This window comes from Brassica oleracea, unplaced genomic scaffold (assembly GCF_000695525.1).
Source record: "Brassica oleracea var. oleracea cultivar TO1000 unplaced genomic scaffold, BOL UnpScaffold00802, whole genome shotgun sequence".
Taxonomy (NCBI): domain Eukaryota; kingdom Viridiplantae; phylum Streptophyta; class Magnoliopsida; order Brassicales; family Brassicaceae; genus Brassica; species Brassica oleracea.
In genome coordinates this window covers 23279-36161 of record NW_013617461.1, presented here as the reverse complement: position 1 = coordinate 36161, position 12883 = coordinate 23279, and the positions used below count along the sequence as shown (strand labels likewise).

Here is a 12883-nt window from a genome sequence, read left to right as displayed (position 1 = left end):
ATTTTATATACTACTTAAATTAGTGGACTAAACACTATAAAGTATATATTCTCTAGAGAAACCGACACAACATACATTTCAAACCTCTTTGACCATCATCATATGTATGTTAAGGATGCAACTATGCAATAAAAAAAGATTGTCCAATTTTTTGAATTTTGTATCAAAATCTGAAGATTAACCCCTACAAAATTGAGTTTTTCGATAAATGCTCTATATAATGAAGTTTACACTCTTTAATGTTGTTTAAAAATTTCTAGCAACATTATAAGTTGTATTAATGTATGCTAAACTCTCTTTCATTGTACATAGACATCACTATAGTTTTTAAAAATTTAATTTAATATATTTTATATACTACTTAAATCAGTGGACTAAACACTATAAAATATATATTCTCTAGAGAAACGGACACAACATACATTTCAAACATCTTTGACCATCATCATATCTCTGTTAAGGATGCAACTATGCGATAAAAAAAGATTGTCAAATTTTTCGAACTTTTTTCACAATCTGAAGGTTAACCCCTACACAATTGAGTTTTTCGGTAAATGCTCTATACAATGAAGTTTAAGCCCTTCAATGTTGTTTAAAAATTTCTAAACACGTTATACATTTGTATTAATATATGCTAAACTCTCTTTTATGGTACATAGACATCACTATAGTTTTTAAAAATTTAATTTAATAAATTTTATATACTACTTAAATTAGTGGACTAAACACTATAAAGTATATATTCTCTAGAGAAACCGACACAACATACATTTCAAACCTCTTTGACCATCATCATATGTCTATTAAGGATGCAACTATGCAATAAATAAAGATTGTAAATTTTTTCTTTTTTTTTCAAAATTTGAAGGTTAACCCCTACAAAATTGAGTTTTTTGATAAATGCTCTATATAATGAAGTTTACACTCTTTAATGTTGTGTAAAAATTTCTAACAGCATTATAAATTTGTATCAATGTATGGCTAACTCTGATTCATGGTACATATACATCACTATAGTTTTTAAAAATTTAATTTAATAAATTTTTTATACTACTTAAATTAGTGGACAAAACACTATAAAATATATATTCTTTAGAGAAACGGACACAAAATACATTTAAAACACTATAAATCATATGTCTGTTAAGGATGCAACTATACAACAACAAAATATTTTCAAATTGTTTGATTTTTTTTCAAAATCTGAAGGTTTACCCCTACAAAATTGAGTTTTTCAATAAATGCTCTATATAATGAAATTTACATTCTTTAATGTTGTTTAAAAATTTCTAACCACATTATAAATTTTTATTAATGTATGCTTAACTCTGATTCATGGTATATATACATCACTATAGTTTTTAAAAATTTAATTTAATAAATTTTATTTACTACTTAAATGAGTGGACTAAACACTATAAATTATATATTCTCTAGAGAAATGGACACAACATACTTTTCAAACCTATTTGACTATCATAATATGTCTATTAAGGATGCAAGTATAGAATAAAAAAGATTGTCAAATGTTTTGGGCTTTTTTAAAAATATGAAGGTTAACCCCTACAAAATTGAGTTTTTCGGTAAATGCTCTATACAATGAAGTTTACATCCTTTAATGTTATTTAAAAATTCTTAACCACATTATACATTTGTATTAATATATGCTAAACTCTTTTTCATGGTACGTAGACATCACTATAGTTTTTAAAAATTTAATTTAATAAATTTTATATACTATTTAAATCAGTGGACTAAACACTATAAAATATATATTCTCTAGAGAAACGGACACAACATACATTTCAATCATCTTTGACCATCATTATATGTATGTTAGGGATGCAACTATGCAGTAAAAAATTTTTTTCCAATTTTTTGAATTTTGTATCAAAATCTGAAGATTAACCCCTACAATTCAGGGAGATCGGCCTTCCTCGAATTCGTTGTGAATCTGACAGCTCTCAGCTCATCAAAGCTGTGAACTCTGAAGCTACTTTTGCCGACTTGTATGGTATTGTAGAAGACATCAAAACCTTGGCTCTATCTTTTGAGATTAACTCTTTCGTTTGGATCTCCAGGGAGAGAAATATGGTTGCAGATGGGTTAGCAAAGCAGGGGTTGTCTGCTGAGCTTGCCTTAATGCCCCTACCTAACGTTGTTTAATGATAATGAATGATAAGTTTGTGTTCAAAAAAAAAAAAACCCCTACAAAATTGAGTTTTTCGATAAATGCTCTATATAATGAAGTTTACATTCTTTAATGTTGTTTAAAAATTTCTAACCACCCTATAATTCGTATTAATGTATGTTAAACTCTCTTTCATGGTACATAGACATCACTATAGCTTTTAAAAATTTAGTTTAATAAATTTTATATACTACTTAAATTAGTGGATTAAACACTATAAAATATATATTCTCTAGAGAAACGGACACAACATACATTTCAATCATCTTTGACCATCATTATATGTATGTTAGGGATGCAACTATGCAGTAAAAAATTTTTTTCCAATTTTTTGAATTTTGTATCAAAATCTGAAGATTAACCCCTACAATTCAGGGAGATCGGCCTTCCTCGAATTCGTTGTGAATCTGACAGCTCTCAGCTCATCAAAGCTGTGAACTCTGAAGCTACTTTTGCCGACTTGTATGGTATTGTAGAAGACATCAAAACCTTGGCTCTATCTTTTGAGATTAACTCTTTCGTTTGGATCTCCAGGGAGAGAAATATGGTTGCAGATGGGTTAGCAAAGCAGGGGTTGTCTGCTGAGCTTGCCTTAATGCCCCTACCTAACGTTGTTTAATGATAATGAATGATAAGTTTGTGTTCAAAAAAAAAAAAAGAACAATGTAGGTTGTTTAATTTGAAATTAATTTAAGCTCATTATCCCCTTTATTCAATTCAATGCATACCTCCGGTAATTTTGTTGAGAAATTGTGTGGGAGTAATGCTATTGATCAAGAAACTTTACATTGGAACGGGTGCCATCTCTTCTATGCAATTTTTTGGTTAGTTACTACTGTATTGTAGATAATTTCTTAAATTTTTTTTTGATTTTTTTTGCTTGAGTAAAAGGTTTCTAGTTGATCTTGATGGTCAAATATAGTGCTTGGATATGAATTATGACATGTTGGTATAAATCACTAGGCTACAAACCATCATTATCGTATCCCTCTTTCACTAGTAATTTTTGTGTGCACATAATAACTGAAAAGTTGCATGTGTACCACTTGTACCTTACCAGTACGTAGCTCTCTTTTTATCTTCTGAAATGGTTCCCCTCTCTTTATCAATGATTTTTTTTTTAAATGGTTATTGGATCTCATGGGCTCCAGAGTCACTGAGCGCAAGCAATGACCCGAGGACCTTGTAGAAATGGGAATGTCATCTTCCGCACTATATATATACACGTATAGCTTCTTAGCATTGCTTTGATACCACAAATGCTTGATCCTGAGAGTATATTTGTAATATTGGGTAACTGTGCACGAATTTACTTCATTTCTTTTCTTTTTTTATTCAATTCTTTATTGGTCAAAACGGTAGTTGTAGATACTTTGATGATACCTTAAGTTAGTTTTACTATGAAGAGTTTGTTGACTTGTGATTGTGGTTCTTATGTGCCTTACTAATTATTGCATAGTCTCAAGTAACAGATTAGGATTAAATCAAATTCACTCTATATTTGAGAACTTGTAATGGGTCTCTGACAATACAAAGTAGGATTGAGTTTTTGGTGTATCAATAAAAATCTCACATCGAATAGGTAATACCTTGTAATAAAGGTATCTTCACATAAACTAGCTTTTCGTGGTGAATCTTTTGGGCTTCATCCGGGATCAATCATATTAATGTGAAATATTCACTAAAATGCTAAACTTTTGCAATCTATCTATCCACTTAATTCTTTTCTCTGGTGCTGCTAGTTCTCAAAATAACAAAAAGAGTTGTGAGGTAGTTAATCAAACTCATAGGACGATATTGTTCATCTTGCGCATATATATATGTCTAACCATTCTATGTCGAAACAATTTCAGCGGCTGTAAAGCTGATTATATATAACAAAAACTTAGAGCTGGACTTGTTGGCTTAAGCTAGGTGGTTTTTATATTTGATAATTGCAAGGTGGAAATTAGGGCATGTCTAGATTACGTTCTAAGTAGTAAATTTACCCATATATATGCCTCGACATTAAAATGTAAGACAATATTATTTACTGAAAAGTGTATAATATATTACATCACCAAATATGAATATATCATATAAATACAAGAAAAAAACTATTAGATAACTGAGCTTGCTTGTGTTATCATTTAAGCGATGACACACTTATATTTTTATATAGAAGGCGTGGGTAAGGTTAGATACTGAACCTACACAAAAGAGTTAGTAACCCATTATATATATGGTTTGGCATGGATTGTTTCTAAAGGCTTTTTTTATTTCTCTTGATATCTCTCCAGCATGGAAAAAATCATCAAGCGTTATGAGATACAACATGCTGATGAACTTAAAAACTTGGTAAGTTCATCTTGGGTACTCATGCATATGTAATTTGAGATGATCATTCAGAATCTAGCTTATAGACTTATATTCCATTGGAGATGGTTGTTAAGTGAAGTGCGTTAATCAACACGGTGGATAGAGACCGCCCGGCACAGAGGTACTGCAAACTTCACTGTCGGAACTGCACCAGAGGTTTCTAAACTTGTTGTAGACTTTTATCTCTCAAGGGATGGAATGATCTCTTATTATATCCTTGTTTGCACTCATAACTTAGATGAGCGTTTAGAAGCGTTAGCTAGAATACTCCAGTGAGATGGTTGTCATATATTAGAAAGTCTGACAACGTCATAAATTTGTTGTATCTATACTATTAAAGCAGAATCTTGTTTAAAAATTTCTAACCACATTATAAACTTGTATTGCTAAATTCTCTTTCTTGGTACATAGACATCAACATAGTTTCTAAGAATTTAACTTAATAAATTTTATACACTACTTAAATTAGTGGACTAAACACTATAAAATATACATTCTCTAGAGAAACGATACATTTCAAACCTCTTTGATTATTATCATATATCTGTTAAGAATGCAAATATGCGGACGCGTTGACGAGTAATCGGCCGTGTATGCGGTGAACGGACCATGACCGTGGCAAGTAGGACCTAATCGGGTGCTCAACACGGCAGGGCGAGTAGTTCCGGCTTTGTCCGTATAATTACAAAACGCAGGCGCATATATACAAAGCGTTCTGTTTAATTAAACCCAATAATTTTACAATTCACAACTAACATATCCCAAACGTTTAATTTTTTTCATTACATATTCTAATCAAAAGAATAGATCACGAAATCAAAATAAATTTGGAAAGTGGAGACGAAATGAAGAAGCTGTTGGAAAGAGATGGTGTCGAGAAAGTTACAGGTCAAAACAAAGGAAAGTGATGAAAATAAAAAAGACCGTTTTATCTTTTAATAAAAGGAAACTCAAAAAATAATACAGACAAATACCAGCGTCCGCACGGTCATGGTCTAGGTTTATTTTGAAGCAAAGGTTGGAGTAAAACATAAAAAATAAAAAAACTTTTAAATCTAAACAAATTGATCATCAGCCCTTCATTAAGATAGAGATAAGCCTTAGATTTGCATCGACCATCATATTAGCAGTTTCCAAAGCATCGTCGAGTCTCCCAGCCTTTAGATAGGCATTGATCAGTTCTTCAAATGTGGATATTTGGTAAGCGGATGGATCATGCTTGTTCAACAATTCAGCCAAGATCAACTTTGCTTGTGACAAAGTATTCTCTTCTTCACAACACCTAGTGAGGACGTTGGAGTAAGGTGCATGATTGAATTTGCACATAATCAAATCTTGCATCTGTCTCACTTTTTCGAATCTTTCGATGGTTGCCATCATGTGCGAGCAATAAAACACATTCATTTTCCTTTCTGGATGATTTTTAACCAATGACCAAGCTTCAGTTTCCTTACCGTACTTAAACAAGACATCCAAGAGTGGTCTCTTGGAAGCATCTTCAATCTTACCACTGGTTTCTGCTACCAAACAAGTGTAAATCTCCATTGCTTTATCCTCTTCACCTTTACTGAAATGATACTCAATGAGAGAAACCTTTACCGCGGTTTTGGTTACCGTTGCATAACCACCGTTGTTGTTGTTGTTGTTGCCACTAATAAGCTCCTCACAACAAAGTGCCCAGGCTTTGTCAAAATCTTTCTGATCCAAGAGTATAGAGTCGTACTTGTATGCATCATTTAAAGAGAAGATATCTTTAACGAGATCCAGAGCTTCGTCCATGTACCCGGAAAGGTACAAAGCTTTGGTCAAGATGCGGTACGTTTGGTAATCAAGAGCATGAGCATCATCGCCGCGGATGTGGTGATGAAACTGAAGAGCTAAATTGGCATGACCGTCGTCGCAGAGAGCTTTAACGATGTGATTGCAACAATCGACGCTGAGACTGATGTTGGATTGGTTGAAAAAGTAATGGAAGAGATGGTAGGCGTCTGTGTAACGCTTGGCCTCGCACAAGGCTGCAATGATAAGGTCACAAGTAGCGGTTGTGGTTGCGGTGCGAGTAGTGGTGAAAGCGGTGAAGCGTGCGTACTCCATGGCGGTGTCTAGATCAGAGAGGTTGTGGATCAAGAATCTCACCGTGGAGTATAGATGGCTCTCATCGAAATATTGATTCTTGGGCGGCTCCTCCTCCGGTGAGATGATGACATCTCCTCCTCCGAGGATGATGGGGTAAGGAAGAAGGTTTGAGACAAGACACTTGTTTAGTTCGCAAAGTTTTGCTTCCTCTTTCTTTTTCCCGACGGATGTATGTTTCATCCATAAGGACCATAACACCCTAGCTCTGCGGATCAGACAGAGGCAATCGAGGTTGTGATAGAGTTTGCAACCTTCGAAATCAGTCCTTATCACCAGCTTTAAGACGTCACGGTTACGATCTGCCTGATACAAGGCTGGGATTATAAGCTCAAATATAGCAGCTTTGGTTGCCATGCGACTTCTTTCAACAACAGGTGAGCGTACGTACTCCAAAGCATTGTCTAGTTCTGAGTTACCTAGCAAGGATTTCACCGTCGAGTATAGATGCTTCTCATGCTCATATTGACGCAACGCAGCAGCAGTAGACATGGAGGAGAAGTGACGACAATTTAAGAAAGAGGAAGACGACTTTTGGAGAGTGCGGCAAAGTGACATCATCATCATCGAGGCTCCGAGGAGAAACAGAGTTGCCTAAATATACTCTTATTTTATTTTATGAATCTCATGCATGGAAATACGACGTGTGAAAAGAAGGAATAATACAGTTAGAATATATATATAAATATTATTGACCGACAACTTTTGCTTCAAGCCCAAGGGTGAGAAAGAATCTTCTCCCATTAGATTTCGGCCGAATTACGAATCGCCCTCTTACTTTGTTCCCACGCCAAGGTAAAAATAAAAGTTTTTGAGTTTGTATTATTTTTCTTTCTCTTTTTTTTTTTGTCTAAGTTTTCTCTTTACCAAGTTATTCTTTCCATTTTCTTTCAATATCATATAGTAAGTAATTTAGAAATGCTCAAGAGTTTTTCCGCAGTCTTTCTAAAGCACAATTTGTTCCCAATCATTTTTTTTTTACAGAAACACTTTTTTTTCTCTGTTTCTTTCATTCGGGTTGTAAAAACTAAAAAACAAAATAGGTAAAGCATTTATATTTGAATTTAGAAAATTTAAATGTAAATCATTACACATCTTTTTAAACCTACAGTCAAAATCTTATTTCAAAAATATTCACAGCCACAACAATTAAAAAAAAAATCTATAATTTTAATTCCACAACTCTATATCTTCCGACTATATTATAAAAAAAAATCAGTTGGAAATAGAAATGATTAAAGATGACTTTTATGATTTTATTCTTTTTATGATTATTTTTTGGTGGGAAAGGAAAGAATATATATACTATTGAATCACAAAATCTTTCCTCGACTTTGCTTCCACTCCAAGGTAATATAAGATCTCCCATACGTGAAAATATTATTGAAATAGCAAACAGTCCGTTCGTTATAAATCAATCTTTCTACTTAGAATACAAATCTTCTGAAAACGAAAACTAGAAGAGACATGTTCCTCGGCCGCGGCATTAACCTTATGGTTGGTCTCTCAAAGTCATTATTATCATTATCAAATCTTCGTAACATGTCCACCACCTACGTCGCCGCAGGCACCGTGGCTCGCTACCCACTGGGGAAAGACCTCTCCTGGATTACCACTATCAGGGATCTAAACCCAGCGGCACTCTCAATTGGGCGTCCGGTTTCTCTGCTATACAGAGTCTTGACTATGATTGAGCTATCAAATGTCGACGGAGCCGTTGAGTTGGTTCGTCTCTATGTCTCGAAAGATGATCGTCCTCGCCACGACACCATCCTTATATGCAACGCCGTGATCGGAGCCATGTGCCAAGCGAAACGTTTCAGAGACGGCATCACTCTGTTCCATTACTTCTTCAACGACAAAAACATCGTCCCTAACATCGTCTCATTCAACCACGTGATCAAAGCCTTTTGTGAGCTAGGCCGTGTCGACGACGCCCTTCAACTGTACCGTCACGCTGTTCCGTTCGGTCCCGACAAAGAGACGTTTAGGCTTTTGACTCAAGCCTTGGCCGACGCGTATGGCTACCGGGAAGCTTCATCCGTGAGATTATGTATATGCTCAACTAATGAGTGGACGCCCATGCTCGTTGAGATTCGTGCGCGCTTGGATCAGATGGATGCTGAGGATGCTGATGATTACTTTCACAAGAATAGGCTGATATACGATGATGATTCCGATTCGCCGGGAGTTTTCGCATCGATTGCTACGATATTTGTGGAATATTGGCTCAAACATGGCAATGAAAAGAAAGCTATGGAGTGCTATAGCTCTATCCGTACTTGGGTAAGCGTAAGTGCCACCACTGGGAACACCCTTTTGAGGATTTTCCTAGCAAATGGCAAAGAATTAAAGGCTGTGCCACCACTGGGAACACCCTTTTGAGGATTTTCCTAGCAAATGGCAACAGTGAACTAAAGGCTCATACCTTGTTCGAAAACATGTTGAAGAAACCCAAACGTTTTGATTCAGACACCATTAACATAGTGGTGGACTACTGGTTCGACCTTGACGAGTTTAACAAGGCCATGGAGACATTCAACGAGTCACAACAACAGGGAAAAAAGAGAATGGCTGGGTGTTATAGTAACATGATCGCTAGGCTTTGCGAGCGTGGGATGATGTGGGAGGCTGAAGGTTTGTTTGAGGACATGTGTTCAGACAAAGACTTGTCTCCTCCTCCTGATGTGTCTACATTCAGATCCATGGTCAATGGATATGTTCGCTCGGGAAGAGTTGATGATGCCATCAAAATCTCGAACAAATTAGCAATTTTGAAACTGCGCAAGGTTTCCATTTACGAGGACTGATGTGTCTTTAATTCCCTATGAGTGACTTCTTGTCGCTTTTCTTATTACCTTGCTGGAGCTTTTAGCTGTCTATTGCTCTCATCATGCTTATTGTACCAATCTATATCAATAATAATTTAATTACTTTAGGTTCTATATCGACTTATATATTTTCAAGGAGCCGAAACATGTTTGTTTGATAAATTAATTAATCTTATATATATGTGAACCACTCGCTTAAAAAAACAATTTTAAGCAAATATTTAATTATATAATATTAAGACTTAAGAGTACTCTTTACTGTTCCGAAAGTGAAGAACCAATATAGTAAATTCTTAATTACATAAAGTCTAAATATTGATTACATTTAAAGAAACATCACTGAAATAGTAAATTTATGTCTACGGAATGATATTTCAATGTTGAATGGTTAATGCTGAGCATTGGTCCTATTTTCTTCACAAAGTCCACCGTTCATCTTATCCTCTTCATTTGGTCGTTGATAGTTTTTGGTGTGATATTCCTCATCACAATTGCTGGAATTATGTCTTTCTTGCTGTTTCACAATAACGAATCCTAACGTTGGAGAACTAATATGAAACATGATCATATATGATGAACACTAACAGAGGATAAAAGTATTTGCCTAAACTCACAAGCTTTCAGAAAAACTAACTTGAGGCTAATACATCTCTTGTTGACAGGAACATCACAACATTTCACATGTTCATTAATAAACATGATATGCAGCTGTAGATTATTAAACAATAATGGACGTATTGCTATAAACAATATGAAGTTGTATTAATAATACTCAAAAACCATTGGTTATAACTATACGCAGTTGTATCAAATAAAAATATGCAGCCATGTATTAAAACCGTAGGTTAGAAATCAATACTAACATTTTAATGAATGAACTATACTAAAACAATTTGTTTTTTTTCTCACATAACGTTGATGACATGTGAAACAAATGATATAAAATCAAGCAAATACAAAATATAACATACTGAGCATCAGCTTATAAACATCAACAAGATCATTGATCAAATGATTTTTTTTTAATTTGGAACAAAGCCAAATCAGTATTGTCAACTAAGCTCCTAATCTTATATTATGTATAAATCCACTCTTACAAACCATGAATTGATAATAAACATCATTCGAAAAAAGATTGGACATAAACTAAATATATATATTAGCTTACAATCGCTAGAGTTTCGTGTTGATAATGTGTTTTAACTAAAGAAGAGAAAAGAAGAATTTATGTGTCTTATTTCATCAATAATAAACTCTTTATTAAATTAACTTATGAATCGAGAATGTGAGATTTGAGTGGAACGTTTTAGGGATGTTACCAGAAAGATTCATATCGTCTTTTGACTTGCAGAACTATATTTTAAATTCTTAGTTGATTTAACTGATTATATTTAAATTTATTTTCAGATTTATTATGGTGAATCAAATAACCAACATTCCTTTACTATTTGATAATTAAAAATGACATATTTAAAATATCTGTAACAAATTGATTTAATTGTTTGACGACTACGACTGAGAATACTACCCAATCGATCCTTTTCGTTGTGTTTAAGGAGATTGTTCAATGATCAACTAATCAAATTCAAATTACACATATATTTCTACATTCTCGTTGACATATACCAAAAATAAGAAAGATAAAAGAATGTTCATCAATAATATATAACAAAGCATAATTTACCAAAAATAAAATAAAGATGAATGAACATAAAAGATATTCCCTCTGTTTCTAAATATATGAATTTTTAGAGAATTTTTGATGTTTCAAAATATATTTTTTTTGTTAAAGATGTTTCAAAATATATGATGTTTTTATATATCAATACACTTTTTAACTTTATCAAAAACTATGTAACCAATGATATTTTGTAATCTGTTTTGTGATTGGTAAAATAACTTTTAATTTATATTTTAATGATATTTTTAAGATAAAAAAACAAATTTTTTAATAGTTGTGCACAATCTTAAAACTTCATGTATTTTGAAACAAAATGTTTTAAGAAGATGCACTGAGATGAAGCTGCGCCAACGAAGCATAAACTCAGTCTTTGATATTGATCAAAGTCTCATGCTTCCCTTTCTCTACTATAACTCCGTTCTTAACGACTGCAATTACACCAGCTTTCTTAATCGTCGATAACCGGTGAGCAACCACAATCGTAGTCCGATTCACCATAACCCGGTCAAGCGCATCTTGAACCACACTTTCCGACTCAGCGTCGAGAGCACTAGTAGCTTCATCAAGTAGCAATACCTTAGGATCCTTGACGATGGCTCTTGCTATGGCCACTCTTTTTTTTTGCCCGCCTGATAACTGTATTCCCCTTTCTCCCACCATTGTATCGTAACCCTTTATATCAATAAACCAATACTATGTTACTTTGAAACGTATTCCTTGAAGCAAAAGAAACACTTAAGCAACCTGTTTTAGACCACTGATGAATCCATGGGCGTTTGATAGTTCAGCTGCAGATACGATCTCTGATTCACTCGCATCTCCGCCTTTTCCGTAAGCAATGTTGGCTTTGATCGTTTCGTTAAACAAGATCGGTTCTTGGCTCACGAGTCCCGTTTGCTGTCTCAACCATTTTAGCTTTAGGGTCTTGATCTCTACACTGTCGAGAGTGATCTCACCTGAATCTGGATCGTATAACCTCTGTAGCAAAGCAATCACCGTTGACTTCCCGCTCCCGCTTTCTCCAACCAAAGCAACGGTCTGAAAAATGGAAAATACATAACAGAGTTTGTCTTTAAAAGGTTCTGTTTTTTTTTCTGAGTATTAAAGAAAAGCATTGTTGACTCATCCTAACCTTTCCAGCTCGAATACTTAGACAAAGATCCCGGAAGATTTGAACATCAGGCCTTGATGGGTATTTGAAACTAACATGACGAAGCTCAATGTCTCCTTTACCATTCCACTTAGATGTAACTATAAAACGGTAATACTTTTCTTTGAATTTTGTTTAATTTTATATGGAATTGATGGAATTAGAATTCTATTCCATTTAAAGCAAATGGTAAAATTAGTTGTGGAATTGATGAAATGAACATTTGCATTCAACTCTTCTTTTCTATCAAGTTTCTAAGTAAGCAAAATGTCATAATCTCGAGAAACAAAAGAGTGCCCAAATGATGTACAATCAACAACTGATAAATTGATTTAGGACCAACCGAAAGGTCATATAGCATTCAATGTGTGTGGACTCATATGAGCAAAACATAAGCATATTATTAGAATAAATAAGCACCTAGTATAAGATTATGTTTGAGAGAGAGAAAATAAACTTTTATACAGCGATGAAAGGATGATGTAATATATCTCCAACATGTACTTTTGCTGCTTCTTCCTTTAGAATTTTGTTCAATG

General features: G+C 34.0%; 2 protein-coding genes across 2 annotated transcripts; one reads left to right on the top strand and one right to left on the bottom strand.

Annotated features, from left to right (window-relative positions):
- Positions 1 to 8139: 8139 nt before the first annotated feature.
- On the top strand, positions 8140 to 9625 carry LOC106320101 (pentatricopeptide repeat-containing protein At3g60960, mitochondrial-like). The gene is made up of 2 exons (XM_013758467.1): positions 8140 to 9037; positions 9103 to 9625. The coding sequence occupies exons 1-2, from the start codon at positions 8150 to 8152 to the stop codon at positions 9490 to 9492; spliced, it is 1278 nt and encodes a 425-aa protein (XP_013613921.1). The 5' UTR covers positions 8140 to 8149; the 3' UTR covers positions 9493 to 9625.
- A 1932-nt stretch (positions 9626 to 11557) lies between these two features.
- Positions 11558 to 12430, bottom strand: LOC106320100 (ABC transporter B family member 4-like). The gene is made up of 4 exons (XM_013758466.1): positions 12402 to 12430; positions 12327 to 12342; positions 11939 to 12232; positions 11558 to 11866 (listed from the first exon to the last, which is right to left on the bottom strand). Exons 1-4 carry the CDS (start codon positions 12428 to 12430, stop codon positions 11558 to 11560), a joined length of 648 nt encoding a protein of 215 aa, XP_013613920.1.
- Between the last annotated feature and the right edge of the window lie 453 nt (positions 12431 to 12883).

Coding starts and splice junctions, on each gene's coding strand:
- LOC106320101 (XM_013758467.1), top strand. CDS start 8,150: ATGTTCCTCGGCCGCGGCATTAACCTTATGGTTGGTCTCTCAAAGTCA. Junction 9,038..9,102: donor CAAATGGCAAAGAATTAAAG/GCTGTGCCACCA, acceptor AGTGAACTAAAG/GCTCATACCTTGTTCGAAAA.
- LOC106320100 (XM_013758466.1), bottom strand. CDS start 12,430: ATGGTAAAGGAGACATTGAGCTTCGTCAT. Junction 11,867..11,938: donor TCATCAGTGGTCTAAAACAG/GTTGCTTAAGTG, acceptor ATTGATATAAAG/GGTTACGATACAATGGTGGG.